General features: G+C 44.1%; 1 protein-coding gene across 3 annotated transcripts; it reads left to right on the top strand.

Moving 5' to 3' along the window:
• Positions 1-200: 200 nt before the first annotated feature.
• On the top strand, positions 201-23,313 carry AMTN (amelotin). 3 transcript variants are annotated; one of them, XM_083421252.1, is made up of 12 exons: positions 201-283; positions 4,258-4,321; positions 6,301-6,369; positions 8,853-8,897; positions 9,784-9,840; positions 11,388-11,471; positions 12,772-12,864; positions 17,690-17,749; positions 19,541-19,636; positions 20,534-20,569; positions 22,004-22,030; positions 22,846-23,313. In XM_083421252.1, the coding sequence occupies exons 3-12, from the start codon at positions 6,316-6,318 to the stop codon at positions 23,293-23,295; spliced, it is 1,002 nt and encodes a 333-aa protein (XP_083277378.1). In that variant the 5' UTR covers positions 201-283; positions 4,258-4,321; positions 6,301-6,315; the 3' UTR covers positions 23,296-23,313. The 3 variants fall into 3 exon arrangements, with proteins under 3 accessions (XP_083277378.1, XP_083277379.1, XP_083277377.1); XM_083421253.1 differs by lacking the exons at positions 201-283; positions 4,258-4,321 and adding an exon at positions 6,111-6,207 and having other exon boundaries at positions 12,775-12,864; XM_083421251.1 differs by lacking the exons at positions 201-283; positions 4,258-4,321 and adding an exon at positions 6,111-6,207.

Here is a 23,313-nt window from a genome sequence, read left to right as displayed (position 1 = left end):
GTGTTTGAGGCACCCTGGATTCAGCTGGCCTTGTTCTGCTGGAGCTTCAGTACAGGAACCTGCAGTTGTGAAGCTTTTTTAGCAAAGCAGCTGGAGGAGGAGGAGGAGAGGACAGAGGAGAGGACAGAGGAGGAAGAAAGAGCTGTTAGTGGAGAGGGAGCCTTTCTCCATCCTTTGGACCCCCTGGGAAACTCAACAGGGTGTGGAGAGCGCAGCTGAAGGGGACAGAGCTGTGGGCAGCCAGAGGAAGGGCCATCCATCTTGGGTCTACCCATAAAAGCAAGTGAGAGACTAGGGTGATGTCTACAATTTCCAGGAACTCTTCTTGTTGTGAGATTTGGTGGGTGAGCTGAGAATTTATTTGGACCCTGGGTGAGAAGCAGGAGACTGAGAGAGCTGATTTATATATATATAGTAGTAACTTTGTATTAATACAGTGGTACCTTGGTTCTCAAACAGCTTGGCTCCCAAACAAATTGGTTCCCAAACACTGCAAACTCGGAAGTAAGTGTTCTGGTTTGCAAACTTTTTTTGGAAGTCGAATGTCCGTTTGGGCTGTCAGCATTGTTTCTGTGGCCAATCAGCCAATGGTTTGAGAATGTTTTAGAAGTCAAACGGGCTTCCAGAACGGATTGAGTTTGAGAACCAAGGTACCACTGTATATGTAACTGTGCATTTCTGTAATATTTTAAGTTGTCTGCTATTGCTCCAGGTGTTTTTTTGTTTTGGCACACAGCTTAGAGTGTTGAAGAAATAACAATTTTATTTGTACCATGCCCATCTGACTGGGCTAAATTATAATGATACCTCCCAAATAGGTCTAGGGTTTGAGCTGAATTTCAAAATTCAACAGAGATTTATATCTAAAGGATACATGCTTCCGCACCTCAGCTGAACACCTTAATATGCCCCCTACATCTCCAGTTCACATGAGCCGGAGCAGCACGGGGGTTTGCTTAGCTGAGGTGTGGCTCCCCCTTGCATCACCTGTTAGCTGGGCTGGGAGGCTGAAGAGCCTCAGGAAAGCTCAACTGTGCCTCCAGCTCACGAGGAGACCCTCCCAAGAGCGCGTAGAGGATGTTCCCTTCAGGCTCCAGGGAGGGTCTCCTCATGAGCTGAAGGCACAGCCAGGCTTTGCTGAGGCTGGTCAGGTCTCTCCCCACACTTCCATGGACCAGCTGAGAGGTGCCAGAACACTGTTCCAGCTGAGTCCAGCTGAACAAAAAGCCCTGCTCAGAGCCAAGTGATGGGACACTGAAGACAGGTCAGTGGATAAGTGGGGTAAGCAAAATGGTTGGGTGCTGAACAACCAACAGGCTTGAGTGAGAGAGAGGAAGAAGCAGAAGCAGAAAGCACTGCAGACATAGGACAAACAGCTGAGGAGGAGGTTGGGGCTGAGGGGGCCGAGGCTGGAACAGATTCCCTGGAGCCTACAGATCCTGCTGTATTCAGCTCCCCTCCTTCCTTGTCTCCAAGAGCATGGAGAGTTTTGCATGTAGCAGAGCAGAGAGTATGGGGGGGGTGGAGCTCTCCAATGGAGTTTAACACTGCTGGGAAAACAGCTGCATAGTGGAGAAGACTTCGGGGGAAGGGGGAGCCACAGATCGTCAGTCCTGGCAACTGCTTTGCTGGGGCCAGTCTTGCCCATAAGTTTCTCTGTTTGTATTCTGTTTCCCTGAATAAAGAATCAACTTTACTGCTCATCTCTGAGTCCCTTTGCTGACCTGCAATAGCCCTGACACCAGGTGAAGCAGGCCCTTTACAGAGGCGGAGCTAGGTGTGGGGGGCTAGCAGCGGGGGCGAGCTTCCCAGGAGGGGGGGTTACGGCGATTTCATCCCCCCCCCTGGGATGACACCCAGGGCGGCCCACCCCCACCGCACCCCCTTTCTCTGCCAGTGGCCCTTTATCATAGAACTGTTCTGAAATCCTATGTGATGGCCTGGGAATGGGATTCAGAGGCTGAACCTGAGGAATCCCAGCCTGCAAATCTGGTCCCTGCCTCCAGGACCAGCTGAGCTGGGGCTGGGGCTTGAACCTGAAGGGCCCTCACCTGTGCCGGATCCTCAGGAGCAGACACCAGCTGAATCTGCTCTGGCTCCGGAGGTGATCAAGGACCCATTGCCTGCAGGTGCTCCACTATCAGCCCCGTCAGGGGAAGGTGAGGTTGCCTCTGGGTCCAGTAACCCTCCAGCCTCTCATGAGCTGCAGAGGCTCAGGGCAGAGAGGCGGAGGGAACTAAGTTCGCCTCCAGGCCAGGAGAGGCGAGTGACCTGTGGACCGGGACCGCCCTATGCCTCGGGGCAAATAAAAGCCAGCCAGCCCAGTCCCAGGTTGCGGGAGCAGCATTGTTGGTAACCTGTTCCTGCCGGCACCTTGTCCTGCTCTTCTGCCAGAGTTCCTGACCACACCTGACTCCCTGCCTTGGACCCTGCTTCAGCTTTGACGGACAGCCTCCATACCGCACCCTTGACCTCGGACTGGACTCGGACCACGTCACATGGTAAGCCCCCCCCCCCCGGGACCAGCACATCCTTACTGTGGCATAGTGGTGTCACCTTGTGCAGAGGACAGGGATAAATCAGGATTATTGATGTGGTATCCTCCAGAGGTTTTGGCCTCCGACTCCCATCATTCCAGCCAGCTTGACTGGTGGTAGAACATGATGAGAATTGTAATCCAAAACATTGGAGGGGCACCACATTAGCCTTAAAATCAGGCCTTAAAACCCTAGGTAAACACTTGGGACAGGTATGGGGGGAACCTTTGGCCCTCCAGATGTTGATGAACTGCAGTTGTCATAATCCCTGGCCACTGGCCACGCTGGGAGGGCCTGATGATCATTGTAGTTCAGCAAATCTGGAGGGCCAAATGTTCTCTACACCTGGCTTAGGAGATGGAGGTATAGAAGCAGCCTAGCTAGGAGGTTAGGGTTGGAGCAGGAATGTTGTTATTGTTGGCACTCATCTGTCTGAAGAGACAATGGAGTGTGCCTCCAGGGGTGAAGTCTAACTACAGCACCAAAGTGACCTCTCTGAGGTGCAAGCCTGGGTAGTGCATATGGAGGTCCTGGGCTGCCCAGGTGACAAGGCCTCCCCCTCGACCTCACAGATGTGGTCCAAAGGAAAGCAGACCAATACATTTGGTACCAGCTCAGCTGCAGAAGTTGCCAGAAGGAGACATTCAAGGCACCAACCAACCGTCTCAGGGACTCCATTCCGGATTGGGGTAGGGTTTACTTCATAGCCTGTTCTTCTCCTGAAGATGTCCCACAAGGCAGCAGAGGTTTAGGACCAGAGCTTTCCTCCTCCTAGATGGGCTTCCTTCCCAGGTTGCCAAGCCCCACAAGAAACAAACCCTATAGAAGAGGGACGGAGAGATAAAATTTTTAGCGCACAGACGTGCAAAGGATGAGTTGAATCAATGGTTCCTTTATGTGGAGCAGCAAATGTGAATAAGAGAATGGGGGTTCTGCAGGCTCTCCCCGTTTTGGAACCTACCTCTGCTTTATCTTGAGAAAAGAGGAGGCCTTTTTCTCTTTAGGAGTGTTCTGCAGGGGGATTTCATTCTCCTTAGACACCCAGGAATAAAGAGCAAGTGTGGGTTGTGTCCTTTCAATATGTTGCACTGCCAGCCCAACTGATTTCGATATGCAACTGACTGCATATCAAACAGCCCAACTGATTTTGATATTTGGCAATTTCAGTGTTGTGAGTCAAGGTGAGTTTGGTGTTACATTACTAGTCACCAGACAACCAGGAAGCCCTTAATTGGCAGCACAAATCCGAAGCTATTTTAGGAGATCAGTATGGGATTAGGAGCACCTTTTGAATCAAATGTGTGCATTGGTTCTTGCTCATTATGTCTACTTATGCTAAGTCTATTATGAATCACATTTTTGCTTACTGCACACTTTGAAAATAGCCCATTTATTACATGTAATTCTTAACCTAAATGGGAAACATTAGTTTCTTCACACTCTAGAGAAAAGTTGTTGGGGAAGTAAAATTATATACCACCAGTCGATCTGTCATTTTCATCTATATTATCACAATCTAATTAACCATCATTTCTGTTTTGCTGATGCTGTGTTCATCTCTACTACAGATAATCTTGAGGACATTTTTGCCTTGTCTAAACCATTAATTATGGTATGATGGTCAGGTTACCCAATTCCAGAATTAGGTGTAGGTTTGGTGCAAGAAGTAACTTGTTATAAATATTCTTTTTGTTTCCTTTTTCTTTTTTGCGTAATTAAGAGAGAGGTGGGGAAGGAGGAAAGCATGAAATCAAGAGGTGATCAGAAAAAGTGGGTGAGTTAACGTATGTATTTTTTAAAAATGTGTTGCTCGTGTAAAACAATGAATTTCAAAAGAGAGAGAATGACCTAAAAATAGGAGTTTTAGGACCAGTCCTAAATATATTTATTATTCTGGGCACTTCGCACTAAGTTTAGTGACATTAACTTCCACCCAAACATATGTAGGGGTTAGGCTGTGTCCAATTTGCAAAACACTTTGCATTTCATCTGAACCGGACCCTATATATGGTTGAGTATCTGGATGCACCTCTGTTTCTGTGGTTACTGTTCAGTTTGTTCCGCCTAAGGATGTGCTCAGAATGTCCGGACATCTGTATCCGATGCTTGACACCCCAACTTCAGGTGCTCCTGGAAGACACTAATTTTTTGGATCTATTTCTATTATGGCTCTCAGCCTGGTTTTGAGACTGAAATTGGAATTGGACAGGGGGGCTTGCATCCTCATGCTGGATCTCTGATGGCCACACCGAGCTGTCAAAGGGACTCATGGGGAGGGGAGAGATTAGCATCCAGTCCACCAGGCAAATCCAATTCCCCACTCCTGGTTTATGAGACCCCTTAGGCTTCCACCTTGTCCCCAAGCTATTTAATATTTGCATGAAAGTTCTGGATAAGTTGTCCAGAGATTTGGAGTGTAGTGTCATTGATTCCAGAGAAAAGGGCAAAGCCCACCCCAAATAAACCCTCCAAGGAGGACTTTGTCAAGCCCACTCTAGCTACTACCCATCTCTTGGGCTTCCTATTCCTTTGGTCCTCCCACTCACAGCCTTTTCTTAGTAACTGCAGCAATGCATCTCCTGTTGCTCCTCTACTTCCTTCCTGAACCAAATAGGAAGCAAAGACACAGCTTATACCTCATTTCTCCCATTCATCTCCCAACCACCACCACCCAGGACCAATAGCACAGCTGCCTTTGTGATCCCCCCAGGGAAAACACATACATACACTGGGCAGAGGGGGGACCTGACCTCTCTCTGCAAATGTTAGGAAGAGAACAAAGGGCAGGAGTGAGCCTAATGGGCATGTGGTGAGGAGGGATGTAGTGATGCTTGCAGGCTCCACAACAGAGGCTCTGGTGGGGCTATATGGATGCAGACCCAGAGAATGAATCAGAAGAGGGACCACATTTGCAGAACACATGTAATCTCTCACCCAGCTAGGGCTGCACATGCACCATACATGTAAAGCACATTCCCGCCCCCTCCAAGAATCCAGAGAACTGTAGTTCATTAAGGGTGCTGGGAACTGTAGCTCTGTGAGAGGCAAGCTACAGTTCTCAGGATTCACAAAGCTACAATTTGCTTTACAAGGAGAAGGGGACAACAGAGGACGAGATGGTTGGATAGTGTTGTCGAAGCTACCAGCATGAGTTTGACCAAACTGCGGGAGTCAGTGGAAAATAGAAGTGCCTGGTGTGCTCTGGTCCATGGGGTCACGAAGAGTCGGACACGACTAAACGACTAAACAACAACAAACAACAACATGGGGGCTCCTGAGGAATAATCACATGTGATCTGAAGGTGGGGTGATGGTGGTTAATTGCCTTCTCTCTGAGGCAGCTGGGTTCCACCCCTCAGAGAAGTGGGTCTGGTTTGGTTTAGCTCATTCCATGTGTGTTCCACCTCAGTGAGAAAAGACTTCCCTCAATAACCACAGACTTTCTGTGACATAATGATACTTGCTGCTAATAAGATGTTGGGCATTGCGTGAAACACAAATGACTGTGTGTGGGTTCGGCTTTGATCACTGCCCACTTGGAAGAGAGTTTAAATTCCATGCAGGAGACGGGTACATCCCAAAAAGTCTTCAGCAGCCGGGGAAAGAGCTTCAACAAAGCAGCAGGAAGACCAAGCCATTATTTCTTCTGAATTTGCCATACAACCACGTGGTAAGAATTCCTTGTAATGCCAAGGTTGAAATTTGCAATGTGAATAATGAAAGACGGTGGGGGGAAAAACTCATTTCTGATTCTTTCATGCAGGTACCAATTTGAAATATGAAGATTGTAATTCTACTCCTTTCTCTTCTGGGGTTGGCAATCTCTTTACCAGTAAGTAGCTTTTAATCTACTCAAGCTTGGCTGTTTTGGTAAGACACATACATACCTAGCAAGCTACAGCAAGGTACACTTAATGCACGGCATAGCTCTGGGCTTCTAGCTGATAATGGTTCAACATGCTTCTCCCTAAATCCTAGCCTGCAGGGGCAGTGAAACTCACCATCCCACATGCAACTTGGCTCTCTCTGTGCTGCAATGCTTTCCCAAAGAGGAGGCAACTTCATGCTCCAAATGTTGACGCTTAGGTGTGAAAATGTTCATTTTCAGACTTTTTTTTTGTAATCGGCATTTGCACATACCAAATTTCAGCTGGTTGAAAGTAGTGATTTTTGGGTGTGGGTGTGTGTATCCTTATCTCCCTCCCCCCCCCCCCATTTCCTAGGGAGAGACTTACAAATGTCTCAATTTCACACTGTGCTAGTAATCAGGGGACTGCAGTGGGCTATGCCTATGCTGCAAGCTAGCTTTCTGAAAGTATTTTCAGCAGCAGGGGTATAATGTTTCTGGGGGCAGGCAGGCCTGTGAATGTCTTTCTTTTCAGCCTTTTTCTGCTAACTAGTCCCAGGCTATGTGTGTGCTTTCTGTGTGGCAAAATACCTTAACCACATGGGTTACAATTTATAACACACACACACACACCAATTTGAAGGCAAGACATTTTTTTGTAGTAATTGGGGTATACTGAACTTTACGTGTGCCCATTTTCAGAGCTCTAGCTCACTGAAAAATACTCATTTTCATTTCTCAAGTGAGCCAAGCAGACAGTAAGGGGTATATGTGTACATTTTCAGAGAATGAGAAGATTTAGAAAGGTTTATATGCAGAGGAGAGATTGCCGGCTTGCTTAATTCAAGGGTAGGCATAACAACAACAACAATTTAAATAACTAACAGTTTGCTGCCCTTTCGTGGTGTCCCAAATCAGCTGCCTGAAGTGGAAGGTTTTTCTTTGTCCAAAGGCAGCTGCTTGCCTTTCATTGCTCATGTTAGTTTGCAAAGCACTAAGTGAATTGATTGTGCCATTTCCGTGTTTCCCAAACTTCTGATAGCTGACACACATTTGGCTTTTGAAAAATAATAATATGTAAATCCTGAATTAACATTAGGGACATGCATCGGTTTCAAAGGAAATTCTAAAAGCTTACTTTTATGTATGAGAAAGAGCTACCCACACACAGAAGTGCTCTCAACCTTGCTTTTTAGGCATCTGTGTCCTGTATGAATCTTACATGGAATTGCATGTCTGGACTTTCCCAGAGATATTTGAAATACCGTAGTCAGCAGCAGTGTCTGGGCGAAAATTGGTGAAATGTCCGGGAAAATCCAGACATCTGGCAACCGATGTCGGCAGTGTATCGTTTTTGCTGATTTCCCATAAAAAATAGTTCCGAAACGTTAATTTTGTTTGCGGTTTTGATTAACAACCTTTCTGTCCGCATTTTCATGGTTTGAAATATGGGAACCCTTGTCCTCCAAGGATAGATCATTCTGCTATGTGCCAGTTTCAACCCCTGAATGTCTCCAGTTTAAAGCAGGACTGGGTAGCAGAGGTTGTGAATCCTTTACCAGAGGCCTTGGAGAGATTTTTAAACGCTTGGAAACAATACCCAAGAAAGAATAAGCAGTTCCGTGTATATTCCCTTAGAGTAACAATATTTACACATGTAAATACAACACTAAAAAGTTCATCAGCAGCTCAGTGCAGATGCACCTGACAAACACAGAGTAGTGAATTTAATGTGCAAATTTATGCCATAAATATAATGCTGCAACTCACAAAGCTCTGCTGATGCTTGATCTCTGCCCATCTCATTGCGCAGAAAGATATGTGCTCTGTTTCTGTAGACTTCCAAAACTTCATGCTATGACGCTGGGGAGATGTTGCTACCCTGATGCAGTGTGGTAAACGGTGCACTGCCCAAGCAGTTGGTGCGACATGACCTATCAATCATAAGCATTCAGGAACTACTGAATTACCATTATTTCATTTTGAGTAGGTTGCAATGATCCTAGAACATGAACTAGGTAATTGTTATAGGAAAAGTGAATGAAATGCAATGCCAGTGGCAGAGGAAGGGGAGTGCGGTGGGGGCGGTCCACCCCGGGTGTCGCCCTGGGGGGGTGTGTGACAAAATGCAGGGCGGCACTCACTGCGTGCCTGCAGTACGCCTGAGCCATGCGTCTCTCCTGGGAGTGACGTGGTGGCTTGTGCGCCTGCAGGCTCCTCACTGTCCCAAGTGGTCAGCCCGCTGCCTCCCCCTCAGCTGTTGGGCGGCTGAGTGGGAGGAGGCAGGCGGACTCTGGAGGCCCCACGGAGCATCCTGCCCCGGCTCGCTCTGCCCAGCGGGCAGCTGGCCCTGCCCTGAGCACAGGGCATGCGTGCCACTCCAGGAGCCCGATCAGCTTGCTCCAGCGCTGTGCAACGCCAATCCATTTTGGTGTACTTCATCTGGAATGCATTTGCTTCCTCCTTAGGTGAACCAAATGGGCAGAATCCTTGCTACAAGCAACAGCAGAGAGGTAAGCATTGTGCTTGTGTGCATGCTTTGTAATGTTAGGAAAGCGTCTTTTAAACTATATATTTCCTCGTCGCTTTTACAAGCTGGATAACTAGCTAGACAAATGCTTATCAAGATAGCAGTGATGCCGGAGACTGGCACAGATTCTTCCCCTATATACATATTGTGAGTTGCTGGGTTCCCTTGGCAGCTCCTCAGCCTCCCCCCCCCCAACTATTGGTTCTGGCCAAAGCAAAAGGCAGGGGAGGGCCTGTTTCTCAAGGACTGGCACTGTTCAGCACTAAGCCAGAGTGTACTTTGGGGTGAATTTGTGGGCAAATGCTCAGTAGAGGAAGAGATGATCTCTGTGGGAATTAGACTGTAGTTCCTATTTGCAGAGTATGTGGAAGACAGACCTGGGTTATCCGACCCTTTCATTCTCTTTTCCCTCATATAGAAACGATGCAAGGCCCTCTCGTTTAAAGTTAAAAGAATGCATAACTTTTACCTTGTGTAAAAGGAGTTTTATGTTTCCTTCAAATATTTGGCTTCTCTGATGTACTATCAGCTCTGATGACAAATGTTCTATAAGGGCTGGTGAAGCTGTGGGTGTTATTGTGCCGTTTTTGTTCTTTTCTTCCTTTTGTACCAACCCGAACATCTCCTAAAAGTCTTCATCAAAACATTCTATTTTGTTTTACTGCTGTGGACATTTTGAATAGTTTTCAGTCGAAATAAACTGCCTCCCAAGCTTAAATACATGTGTGTATAGGAAAACATCCACAGTAGAAGGGAAAGTCAGCAAATTACTATATATCATAGTATATGAATAGTCTACCTCACTTCTCCAATGATGAATAATTCAGATTTATCACTTGCAAGAAACTGTTCTGTAATTCAATCCTCAGATACTACGACTGATGCAAAGATACAAAGCCATGGGGAACAACCCGCAGCAAACACAGGTACTGTCATAACCTTAAAAGCAAAGTAATTGAGGTGCAAGAAGTTGGAAAAGAAAAATTAAGTTTCAACTGCATTGTTCTTGTGAATGTGACTTCTCAAGATAATCTTTAACTGCTGCAGAATTCAGTCATAAGTTTAGTTCTGTATTCCTGTATGCTGGCTTTACCACTGAATTACCAACATTGAAATTTCAAGGCTAATTTGATGGCTCAGTAGAAGCATCCAGTTCAAATGGCAGTGGAACAAGAAATGGAGAACAGGGAGCTTGGAATACCAACAATTCCTTGTCAGACAAGGCTACCCCACTTCAAGTTGCTCAAAGCCCACTTTAAGCTTCTCCTAACTTAGATTTGGGCTTGGACAACACCTCTAATCTTTGCAGCTGGAGACTGAGTACAAGACCCACAATCCTCAGCTGCATATGGCAACCAAGGCTAGGTTCTGCTCAGTAAGGGAGGTGCAGAACTAATAAGGAGGGGAGTAATGGGGGAGGGTGTCTATATTCTGAGTTTTGCTAGCATTTATTGTGAGCATTTCAAGGTTTTTGAGTGCATGGTAGGAATGCTTCCAAAACCAGGTGGTTTTTTGAGACAAATAGGAGAGTGTCTGCACATGTTATAATCCAGGAGAACTAATGGAGTCTATTCTTACCTCAAAGGGACATTTGGCACCACTACTCAAATAGACTTCTGTCAGTATCCTTAACTCTGAGCCTCTTGCACTTTCTCTACTTTATGGGACTTCCTCCCAATCTTCAGCATCCCCAGTAAAGCTATTTCTGTCCCTAGAAGCTGATGTGTGGTTTTAACCCCAGCGAAACTGACAGCATTGCTGTCCTTCACAGACCCACAGATACTGAATTGCAAACATTCTGATACACTTCCCACCCAAATATGATAGATGGTAGACGATAGACGATAGACGACGATAGACGACGATAGACGATAGACGATAGATATAGATTAAATATAGATTAGATATAGATATAGATATAGATATAGATATAGATATAGATATAGATATAGATATAGATATAGATAGATGATAGATAGATAGATAGATGATAGATGATACATACTGTAGATGATAGGTAGTAATAGCTTGCTCTTCACAAAATGGTCCAGGGAAAGGTACAAAAATATCACAATTAAAACAAGTGCTATTTATAGTAAAATCATAAAAGACCACAAAACTAACCGATAACAAAGTTAACAAAACAGGTGCCCAGAACAGCAATGGATAGGAAGGAAAGAGTAAGGAAGACATATACACAACCAAAGGCAATCCATACTGGATCTTCCAATAGGTAACAGTGGCTAACTAGTGCAACCTCAGTGCAATATAGAATTAATTTCATCATTAGAAAGAGGAAATCTTGGAGCAGTAGCAACACTTTGGGAGAGCTTTTCTTTATTTCAAACAGAGGCCATCTCTCTTTAAGAACTGAAGCAATAAGCAAACATAAACCTGATCCTTAAAATAAAATAAAATAAAACGTTCAAATTGCATACTTCATCCTTAATTTGTGTTCCCTCCTTGATGGTAGCAAAGGCCAAGATTGGGGCCTGGATTGCCTCCAGCAAAGCTGGTTCCAGATCAGAATCCATCAGTAAACCAGGTGCCCAATGAGGTAAGCTGGAAAGAATTCATCTCACAAGTCAGTGTTGTGTAATGCGTTTCCATGGTAGTGGGTACCGCTATTTTAGAAGTGCAGACAGAGAAATCTATGCCAGCTGCTCGACTCCAAATTGCAGGCCTTCTGGCTCATGGGGGAATGACCCAGTGGAACTGGTCTGGCTAGGTCCATTAAACAAGATGCTGCAGGTGGGCTGAAAGCAAGGAGCTTAGAAGTCCCAGGCCTTATGGTTTGAGGGCAAAAATGAGAAAAGTTTGCAGCAGGCAGATCTGATATAATGGCTCACATTCTAGAGGGAGTCTGGTGCCTGACTGCCTTCGCAGATGAGGCTTCTGTTACTGTTATGGAAGACTGCATATACATCTGCTCTGTGTGGTTCAAGACAAAGAGATCTGGGCGCTGAATGGGAAGACATTTCTCTCTTACTGCTGGTGTTATTTGTGCTACTAAATTGACTGTGCAGAGAGGAAGTGAGGTGGTTAGAAATACATTTTCTTAAGCCCAAGTAAGTGGTTCCATCTAGGTCCCTCTGTACTGCACATGAAGGGGTCAGTCTATGGACTGGAGAGAATAATGATGATTCTGGGTCTGTGGCAATACTAGTTCACATTCCTGCAGCAGCAAGTGTAGGACAGGTGGGTCAATCCTATTCAGAATCAGAACTGGGACTAATGGACCTCAAGAGTCCCAAATGCTCTTGCTCTTGTGTGTTTCAGAGCTAAATACCCTTGTTTTGAAGTCATTTCCTTAGTCTCATCAATTTCCACTGGACCTACTTCTGAATAACTGTGTTTGGGATTACATACAAAGTCTTTTCACCACAGCTGACTGTGGCTCAGATTTCAACTAAGAATATGGGAGATAAATTTTGCATATCTCTCGCCCAATATCTTGATTCAACCTATGCTTATCCATATTAGAAGAGTTTGGATTGGATATCCAAAGTTTGGAGTCTCAAAGCAGCTAACATTCTCCTTTCCCTTCCTCCCCCACAACAAACACTCTGTGAGGTGAGTGGGGCTGAGAGACTTCAAAGAAGTGTGACTGGCCCAAGGTCACCCAGCAGCTGCATGTGGAGTAGTGGAGACGCGGACCCGGTTCACCAGATTACGAGACTACCGCTCTTAACCACTACACTGGTGTATTTACTCTGGTTAAAATTCTATACACAATGGGGTTAACTCCTATTGAATTCTGAGTGGACTGCACTGTCCATCTGTTCCAGCATAACCAACTTTCCAGGTTATATTTATTAAATGCATGTTGATCAATGTGATTCTTTGTCACCCTTTAGCAGGTTGCTCCACTTGAATGGATGTTTGCAAATTTCCCAGTTACTTCCAATTTCCCACAAAACCCATCAGAGCTGGGAGGGCCAAACATGCAAGTAAGGAAGCTTCTTAAAGGGTTATGTGCCATCTTAAAAGCAGATCATAAATGCATTGTGCTTTTCTAACTTGTAACAGAGATTTGAGTATTATTTTACTTACTTATCAAACCTTTATTAGGCATTATACAAATAAAACCGTAAAAGAGAAAATAAGATATAAAAGCCTTGAAATATATATAAAAAGGCAGCAGTTGGCTACATACATATATATATATATGCATATAGAGTCAGTGGTTTTCCTTGTTAACCTGCTCCTTGGAGAACTGCTACCAAAAACTCGGCTACCCCCGCCGTTACCCTTTGGTCAACGTCGGATAGGCAGAATCCCACACATTCACCTTGCTGGGGTTCCAGACCACCCAAAAGAGGGGACAGCACGCGTTGACGGAGCGTACGGTACAATGGGCAATGAAAGAGAATATGCTCTACGGTGTCCGGGACATTCATAGAGCATCTGCAGAATCTCTTGTTTCTGGGAATGTTTTGATATCTTCCCCTGACAAATGCTGAGGGAAAAACATTCAAACGGGCCAGCATAAAAGCCCTACGTTGGGCTGGGATTATTAATTTAGTGACGTAATTGGCTCTGCCAGCTAAGATATTTAAACCATAGAATATGGGAGAGCAAATTTTGTTTACAGCTGCCATAATATTTTGCCTCTCGACATCCTTTAGTCTAGTTAGGATATTATGGAAAATGTATTGCTCATTAGAATTGTACAGGGGCTCCAGCTCGATGCCTAAAGATTCAATCTTTTTTTCGAGGTACTGATACCATCTTGATTTGTAGGAGTCTTTGAGCAAATCTGCGAGCAGACTTGATGGAGGGCAGCGAAAATGGCAGCGTAACCAGTACTTTATTGAGGTGGACCAGGCCCAATATTCCATTGTGTGTATGCCTATTTCTGCACACATTGTTTCATATTTAATCGCAGCTGGGAGTCCAAGAATACGTCTCAAAAAGCTGGAGTGAATCTTTTTTAAATCACTATTATATGCTTGGACCCATAGCGGGATTCCATAGAATATCTGGGATTGCACTTTTGCTTGGAATATCTGATTGGCCGCAGGAATAAATTGATTGCCTTTCTGATAATAAAAACGGGCAACTGCTGATGAGGTGCACTTTGCCTGTTTTATGGCATTTGTGCGATGATTTGCCCACCCTAAATTGCTCTGGAATAAGATTCCCAGATACCTATAGATTTTCACTTGTTGGATTTCTTGCCCTCTTATTTTCCATTTCTCTAATTTCCAACCATTCGAGAAGACCAAAATTTTTGTCTTCTCGTAATTTATAGAGAGTTTGTTACATTCGCAGTAAAGGATCAGAGAAGATATAAGACGTTTCAGACCCAAGCTCGTTAATGATAGTAGAACAGCATCGTCTGCGTATAATAACAGAGGAACTGGTTTCTGATTAAGTTTAGGGGCATGTGATTCTATTTTTTGAAGGTGATCTGGCAAGTCTGATAAAAATAAATTAAATAGAAAGGGGGCAAGAATACACCCTTGTTTTACCCCTTTCGAGTTTAGGATGTCTGATGAAAGGTGACCTTTGGTGTTAAGTTTGACTTGACAGATATTGGAAGAGTATAAATTTTGTGTTAGAATCAATAAGCGCTGGTCAATTTTTAATTCTGCGAGTTTCCTCCACAGCTTTGGGCGGTCAATTGAGTCGAATGCACCACGAAAATCTACAAAAGCAGCATATATCTTAGATTGCCTTTGAGATCTGTATTTTTCAACCAAATGCATAAGTATAAGGCAGTGGTCTAATGTAGAGCAACCTTTGGAGAAACCTATTTGTTCTTTCCCTGGTAAATTTAGATTTTTCATCCAGGTGAGGAGTTTAGATAAAAGGTGCTTAGCGTAGATTTTCCCTATCACTGATAATAGGCTTATCGGTCTATAATTCCCTGGTTCTTTTGGGTCGCCATTTTTAAAGATTGGGATAATTATTGATCTTAACCATATCTCAGGTATGATCCCATATTTATCTATGAGAGTAAACAAGTGAGCTAAGGGTTCTGCCCACCAATCTATATAGGTCTTAAATAATTCTATTGGTAGACCGTCTGGCCCAGGAGATTTCCCCGATTTGAAATTTTTAACTATCTCTCTAATTTCCTCTTCTTCTACCCTTGGCCACTCCTGGAGTTTATTGATTTTATTTTTAGTGGTTTCATTTCCTTTAAGTTCACTGTGTAGATTGTTAAATACAGATGTAAAATATTGGGACCATTTGGATTCTGCAATTGGTGGTAGAGTTAGTTGATTTTCGGCTTTCAATCCTCCGTACACTAGGTTCCAGAGCGCTTTGTTGTTTTTACTCTGAATTGAGTCGAGTAATTGTAGCCATTTTTGGGTTGCATATTTCTGTTTCTTTTCGGCCAGAATGTGATGATATTTTCTTTTTTCATCAAGATAAGAGGGCTCTAGTTTAGTGCGATTATTTTTAAATGTTTGGCGCAGTTTTCTTTTTAGCTGGAAACATTCATCATCAAACCAAGGGCTAGCGCTATGTTTAAGTACCCAAGCTTTAGGTGGAGTACCGAGTTCTACGAACATTTGGAAGATTTCATTATAAATTTTCGGAATATCGCTGTAGGAATTAGCGGTCTTTAAGTTGGATAATACTTGCTTTCTCAGGTTGGCTGTAAGTTTTTGCCCCACTGCTGCACTCATTTCCTGGGACCATTTTAATTGGGTCATTTGTTTGTATTGAGAGGGTTCTATGATATTGTGCTTGGTTATTTTGGTTTCATCCTTTAAGTTAATAGACAACAATAATGGCTGATGGTCGCTTTCAGTACGCGTTCCAATTTTGAGGTCTATGATCGAATTTATAATATTATAAGGGACAAGAATATAGTCGATGACACTGCATCCTCGGGGGGAGAAGTATGTAAACTCCCCGCTTCTATCGCCTTTTGTTGTACCGTTCACAATCTGCAAATTAAAGTTGTTACATAATTCAAGTAGGCGTAAGCCTTCGTTGTTTACAACCCTATCTCTGGAGAATCGTCCTATTTTCAGGGCATGTGCGATATCATTATCAGTGTTCCAGTTTAGTTTGCTACATAGTTGTTCATTGTTGGTTCCCACTCTGGCATTAAAATCACCTGCTATTATCAATGAGGCATTTGGGTATTTGTCGGTCAAATTTTCTATATAAAAGGTTAGTTGTGACCAATTTTCACTGTTGCTGTTGTTTTTGGATGGGGGGATATAGACATTTACAAGTAGCAAAGTATCGTCTTTTTGGGTTAAAAGTAGAGCTTGTGCAAGTGGTAAGCATTTTTCTAGCTGCTTGATTTCAAACCCTAAGTTATCTTTGATCATACAACAGAACCCTGCTTTCGGCCGGCCCTTCATGTTTGTTTTCAATGCGGGTTTCGTATAGGAGGAGAATCCATTGATTTTAATATCTCTAGTTGACCATGTTTCTTGTAGAAGTATTAATTCAAAATCTTTAAAGAAGTTCATTAGGTCTGGGTCTCCATCTTTGTTTCCCCACCCTGCAGTATTCCAGGACAGCAAACGTAGGATCCGTTTTTGAGTTGGTGGCTGGTTGATGGCATTTAGTCATTCTAGTTCTGTTATTGAGTCCAGCGAGGGATTTTGTCTTGTGCCAATACCGCCATTTGTCGTTGCTTTCGGTGGGGGACATAATGGTGGATCTTTTAGATTCTTTTTTGGAGTGCGGGAAATTAAAATTTCCTCCCTTTCTTGATTTTCTTCCTTAGCTGTTCCTTGTTCCTGAGAAATTTCTGTGGTTGGTGGACTATTATGGACAGTAGGACTGTTTTCAGTCTCTACTTCCATTTCTTTGGTCTCATTTGATGTTGAGCTCAGTGTGTCAGGTCTGTTGGAGGTCATCTTTTGTTCGGCAAAAGTATTATTTTATTTCTCCATATAGTCCATGAATTACTTTATTTCAGCATATAGTCCAGATATTGTTCAACTCCAGCTCCCACCATCCCTGACCATAGGCTATGCTTACTGGGGCTGATGCAACATTTGGAGGTCCCCCTCCTATTACCTTCTTCTAGAACCCTGTTTTACCTTTTCCAGTGTTTTTAAATAAAACTGAAGGATACAATGGCCTGGTTGACACATCACAACGAGCCAACCATGGCTAAGCACATGTGTGTTGAGGTCTCAGCCACTTCATTCCATTCTCCTGTTGTGCTGAGCTAAGCCATGGTTTGGCTTAAGATGTCTTCTGAACCTGTGCTCATGATGTAGCTCTCCCAGACTCTCTCCACAAGCCATAAACCACAGGGCAAACCTTAAAGCTCATAGTTAGTCTATAGAGGGCTAAACCACAAGCCCATGTTTAGATGACATGATAAGCCAAGCTATGGTTTATTTGCAGTGCAGTGCAGCTCAGCAGCAAAACAACTGTAGAGAATATCAGCAGCAGGAGTCCCCATGTTAGTACAGTCATGCTAGGCCATGGTTTCACTTAACGTGGTATGTGAAACAGGCCATCAGTTCTTCACTGTTGTGATACATTCATTGTGAAGTCCCTCAACAGTAAGTTTTAAAAATGAGATTTCAAATGGTTTGATCTTTAAGGGCTAACCTAAATATTCTAGAGCTGCTATTATTGATTTGAATGATTTCTCCTATTCCGCAGCCAAGAAAAGTTCCCAGAGCAGCAAACACTGCTCTGTTGCATCATGTGATATCCAGAATACTCCTTGAACATTAGAATACAAAGTAATATTCTGCCTAGCAAATGTATTATATACAATGACTTTCAATGTTTTTGCATAAATCACTTTTAAAAACCTCAGTCATTTTTGTGTTACAGAACTTTCCTGGCTATAATGTACTACCATTCACCCAGATGCTCCCAATGGACCTTAATTCTGTAAGTTATTTTTCTTCCTAAGCATGCCATGTTCTATATTTGGTTTCATCACTGCAAGATTATTATTTTTAACAAAAAGAATTTGAAGAAATCATTCTGGTTTTGCTCTATAGGAAGTTTTCTTACATCTGAAGGTGTTCTGATGCAAGAAGACACCATTATTGCTGCTCCTATTACAGAACTTCTATTTATCTAAAAGAGTCAAAATATAACGTCATAAGCATGATGTGTCCCAATTTTTCTGGTACATCTCTCTTTCAAGCCACTGTCAATGACTTCCTTTTCTTCTTTGAATGGTTAAAGTTGTTGCTCTTTGGGGTTCTAAGAAATACACACACACACACACACACACACACACACACGAAAATAATATCTCCCAACCCTGTAGCAGCAGGTGCTGTTGCTTACAAAGAGGGGGAGGGGCAAGGTGCCAGAGACCTGGGTGCAGTGCGAATAGGCCAGGTGAGCCAATCCAGTGCTCCCACAACCTCCCTGCTGCTGTCCCAGTAAGCGGCAGTGACTCTTCTGCCAGGAAACTAGTGTGCTGGCTCTGCCTACCCACTGACCTCATGGTCAGATTCAAGCTGGAATGAAATTTCTCTGAAAACAATTTTCTGATAAATGTTGTGAATTTTTCTTTCTTTCTTTCTTGAGCTGAACTGCTGGAGAATGTATTTTGAGGGAAAACAGCCCTAATTAAGAATGTAGTTTCTATCAGTTTCCTGATTGAGCAGCACCTCCCACCCAGCTTCTCTTTGCCCCCAAATAGCAGCTGAGAGGAGAGGGAATTTTCAGCAGGAACCTTGCAGAGGTCCGTGTCTAAAATGGGACCCTGTGTTTGCTTTGTCTTCAAAGTCAAAGCACACTTTTTAGAATGCTGCAGATAAAGTAAAATGGTGTTTGGCCCAGTGTGCCCTCGTTTAGCAGGCAAGTGGAAGAGGATCTATGGATCATCAGAGGCACAGGTGCAACAGAACAACCAAAGGGCTTCCAATGTCTCATGGTGGTCTGCTCCTCAAACTGACACCTTCTTCTCAGAGGTTTCTGTCTGCTGTAGTTCCCTGTTCCAAACTGTGCTTGGTGCTGTGAGTACAAAAGCCCAATTCTCAGGCCTTCATGTTGAGGCCACACACTCATACCCTCCAACATTTCTCTGATGAAAATAAGAGCATCCTATTCAATAATAATAATTTCATTCATTATACCTCGCCCATCTGACTGGGTTGCCCCAGCCACTCTGAGCAGCTTCTAACATGCATAAAAACATAATAAAACATTAAACACTAGAAGAAGAAAAAACCCTTCCCTATACAAGGCTGTTTTCAGATGTCTTCTAAAGGTTGTATTTTTACATATCTCCTTGGCTTGGATAACTCCATATTTCGCTGATGAAAATAGGGATGTCCTAAGGAAAAGTGGGACATTCTGGGATCAAATCAGAAACTGGGTTGGCTTCTGTAAATACAGGACTGTCCCTGGAAAATAGGGACACTTGGAAGGTCTGCACGCTGCCTGTCAAATGATGCAAACAACGACATTCTTCAAACTGACTCAACATTGTCTTGGCAACATTGTGGCTGCCCTGCTTGCCCATCATGAGCCAGCCTGGGCTGAAGGCCTCTGCTATGACAACAAAGCTCATGTCCCTGTCATCTGCTGTGTTTGGAATTTAAATATTTATGGTTCTGAGAAATGTTAATCAGATTTTACATAATTCATTTCAAATGGAGCATTTCTTCTCTTTCTGTATTTGTCCCTGATAGTTTCAAACCCTTATTTCTTTTCACATAGCTTGCTATCCTGCTGGGGGCATTGACACTTCCTCAGACGCTGCCTGTAGCAGGCGTTGGAACAACTATGCCACAACAGCTGCTGCCACCCCAATCGGTAAGTATTTTATAGCACTTTGAGGCTGCAATCTCATACGTGATTTGTTGTTTGGTCGTTTAGTCGTGTCCGACTCTTCGTGACCCCATGGACCAGAGCACTCCAGGCACTTCTGTTTTCCACTGACTCCCACAGTTTGGTCAAACTCATGCTGGTAGCTTCAACAACACTATCCAACCATCTCATCCTCTCTTGTCCCCTTCTCCTTGTGCCCTCCATCTTTCCCAACATCAGGATCTTTTCCAGGGAGTCTCATGAGGTGGCCAAAGTATTGGAGCCTCGGCTTCAGGATCTGTCCTTCCAGTGAGCACTCAGGGCTGATTTCCTTAAGAATGGATAGGTTGGATCTTCTTGCAGTCCACGGGACTCTCAAGAGTCTCCTCCAGCACCAGAATTCAAAAGCATCAATTCTTCGGCGATCAGCCTTCTTTATGGTCCAGCTCTCACTTCCATATATAACTGCTGGGAAAACCATAGCTCTGATTCCCTGGCAGTAAATCCCACTGAACTCTGAGCATGCACTTATAGGATGGCACTGTAAACATACTAATGGTGCAAGTCTATATGAGTCTGCTCCAAAGTGAGCAAAGGATGGCGGCTAATAGTGTCTACACTATTCACCCTTCGCGATTTGGGAATTTATGTTGGTGCTAATGAAGAGATACTGGTGCAACACTAAAAAAACAACACTCACCCTTCTAGATAAGACAGCACAGCTAGAGATTGGGAATTGGAATGCAAATGAGAATAATGTCCCAATAACTTATGTGATTACTTGCAGCTTTGTGAGGGGTAAACTACAGTTTCCAGGATTCTTGGGTAGGAAATGTGCTTTAAATGGATGGTGTGTATTTTAAATTTGTCAAGGAGGTGCCAATTATGTCAATTTTCTTGCAGATGCTTCCAATTATAGTTGCGCAAATGGGGCCACAGGTAAGAAGTTAGACAACATTATTTTAATAATAATAATAATAATAATTAATAATATTTATACCCCATCCATCTGGCATCCACTCTGAATTTCTTGGGCTCTTGAAATATAGTTGTCCCTTTCTTTTTTTCTTTTTGCCTGAAAAATGAGGGTTGAACGCCTATCAGATATTTCTGAGCCACAGTTCCCATCATTGCTGACCATTAGCAATGCTTGCTGGTGCCAATGGGAGTTGTAGTCCAACAACATCTGAAGTGCCACAGGGTCCCCATCACTGCCCTGTTCTCTCATTGCACCTAGTTAGCAGTTGGGTGAGGGAAAGGAGTGACCTCACATTCCCTGCCATATCCACTCTCCACGTGCTGGTGGAAGGTCTGGTGAACCTTTACTGCACATATAGGCTCCCTGCATGATTTAGCTCCCCCATGGCCTGGCAGGGGGTATGGCAGCAAGGGTGGGGGGCTAATGGCCATGGCCTCGCTTTCCCTGCCCCACCCTCCAACATTTCACTTGGAAAAATAGGGACGTCCGATGCTGTTTTTCTAGAAAAAGAGGAGCCGGAACTCACCATGAACACCTCCCTCATTCTCCTAGAATCTGACATGATTGTTAATTTCGTGAGGGAATATGGCTCTGGCTTATTAGAGATGCTCATTCTCATAGCAAGGGGAGGTGTAGCTTAGTCACAGAACATTTTCCTTGCAAGCAGAGGGCTTCATGTTCATTCCCCCAGCATCTCTTGGTAGGGTTGGGAAAGATACAAAATACTGAGCTCAACAGTCTGGCTTAATGTGAGGCAGCTTCCTTCCCACGTTCTGCGCTTGAGAGAAACGCACGAGTGGAAAGCATGGGGATTATTTCTCTGTCCTGGATCTGGCAGGGTGTTTTAATTCCAATGAAACCTGCACAGAAGCACACACAGGCAGATACCAGATGGGGGTAGATGTGTGCTAAAGAGCTAGGAACTGGTGGTGTTGCATAGTGGCTACGTTTGTTGACAGACCGAACTGGGAACAAGGAAGTCCATTTTGTACGTTGCCTCTGTCATATAGTAATTTGCCTCATAAGACTCCTAGGCTACTATTACTACCAACACTACCCAGTTTGCACTGAATTTGAATAGACATTTGTGTCTGTGTGTGTGTGTGTGTGTGTGTGTGTGTGTATGTAGGTGAGTACACCCACACCCACACCCACACACCATTTCTATTGTTTTTATATACTGAATAGTTTCATATCTGTTATTAGCATATTGTAAATTTCTTTTGGGATGCCTCATGGCAAACTACTCCTAAATGAAATAAAACAACAACCACAAAGCCTGCTGGTTTTAGTATGTTGTGTACCTTCTTAAAGATATCATTTAAAAATATATAAAAATATTTCTGCAAATTTAGCTTTTACTTACCTCACCCCTCTCTTTTTTGGGGCTCTAGGGTGCAGTGCTCAGTTCTGAAGAAATGGTAAGTAGCTCGCTCCTTAATTTCTTATATTCATTTCTCAAAATAGTTGGTCAGCAATCACCACTAAGCTGTTTCAAACCCACCCTATTAGTGTGCCCCCCTTACTTCTGTGGCCTCCACTACATAAGAGAACAATGAAGCACCCATTCCAAGATCCTGTGTCAAGGAGGGGGAGGGTATGTCAGAATTTCGTCTTGGTTTCAGGACTCAGTATCCCTGAGTATTTTAGTTTTCATTTTGAATGTGAGGAAGCCTTTAGTCAAAGTATATGAAAACTCTGGGCTGAGGGCCAAAACTGGACACTTTGGAATTCTCCCCTGGCCTCCCCTCTATCCCCACCTGATGATGCTCTAGGTACAACACACCCTAGCCAGCTTCCTGGTGTGGGTTTGTGTGACTATCCACTCTGGCCACACCCTCACACTCTGGCCTCACCCACTTTTGGCTCTGACCACACCCACCGCTGGAATGCAATGGGCTTCTGTTAGTTGGATCTGGCCTAATAATAACTAATAAGGATTGATGTGTGGGTAGGCTTGCCAAAACAAAAAAGGTTCATGTGTGTGACAGTACACCCGTCACCGAATCCAGCTTTTCCTGGAGCAGATTAGGTATTCTCCCATCTCACCATGGGGTTTAGGGAGCTGTAGAAGTTCCAACTCAAGCACTGTGGATAAGGAGGCGCACTACATTTCTCCTCCTCCTCCTCCTTCCTCTCTCTCTCTCTCTAATGTCCAAAGAGGCTCTCTGTGATGTCGATGTTAGTCGTCAAACATCCTGACAAGTGTTCTATTGCTTTTCTTCTCCCTTTGTAGTCACCACAGTCGCAGATCGTTGGGGTTCTAGTCCCTGGAGGAGGATTCTTCCCTTTGGGCCAGGCCCTTCCTGAAGGTCAAGAAGATCTTCTTCCAGCAAACCAAGCAGGTTCTAATCAGGGCAACCTACCATTTCCAGAGGGCACAGCAGCAGCCATCCAGAAGATTTCTCCAACAGCAAGTGATGGTCTGAGCGAGGTTGCAAGCGGGTTATACCCAACCCCCTCGGGCTTCAGACAGCCAGGCCCTGTGACAAATGGTGTGTTTGCCGAGCCAACTGCTGGCATGAATATGGAGCCGAGTGAACTCCGGGAACCGCCTACTTCTCTCATAAGACTTGATAAGGACAATAATGGGAAGCAGCAGCACAATCTGTCTGGGTCACATGTGAGAGGAGACAGCTACGTGCCATTAAGCACTGTGGCGAGTAAGCCATTGAAAGAACCATAAAGGGAGACCTCTCAATTA

Source organism: Podarcis tiliguerta (assembly GCF_965153285.1).
Source record: "Podarcis tiliguerta genome assembly, chromosome: 17".
Classification (NCBI taxonomy): domain Eukaryota; kingdom Metazoa; phylum Chordata; class Lepidosauria; order Squamata; family Lacertidae; genus Podarcis; species Podarcis tiliguerta.
This window is presented reverse-complemented; position numbering and strand designations above follow the sequence as displayed.

Coding starts and splice junctions, on each gene's coding strand:
- AMTN (XM_083421252.1), top strand. CDS start 6,316: ATGAAGATTGTAATTCTACTCCTTTCTCTTCTGGGGTTGGCAATCTCT. Junction 19,637..20,533: donor AGCTGCTGCCACCCCAATCG/GTAAGTATTTTA, acceptor ATTTTCTTGCAG/ATGCTTCCAATTATAGTTGC. Junction 20,570..22,003: donor TTGCGCAAATGGGGCCACAG/GTAAGAAGTTAG, acceptor TTGGGGCTCTAG/GGTGCAGTGCTCAGTTCTGA.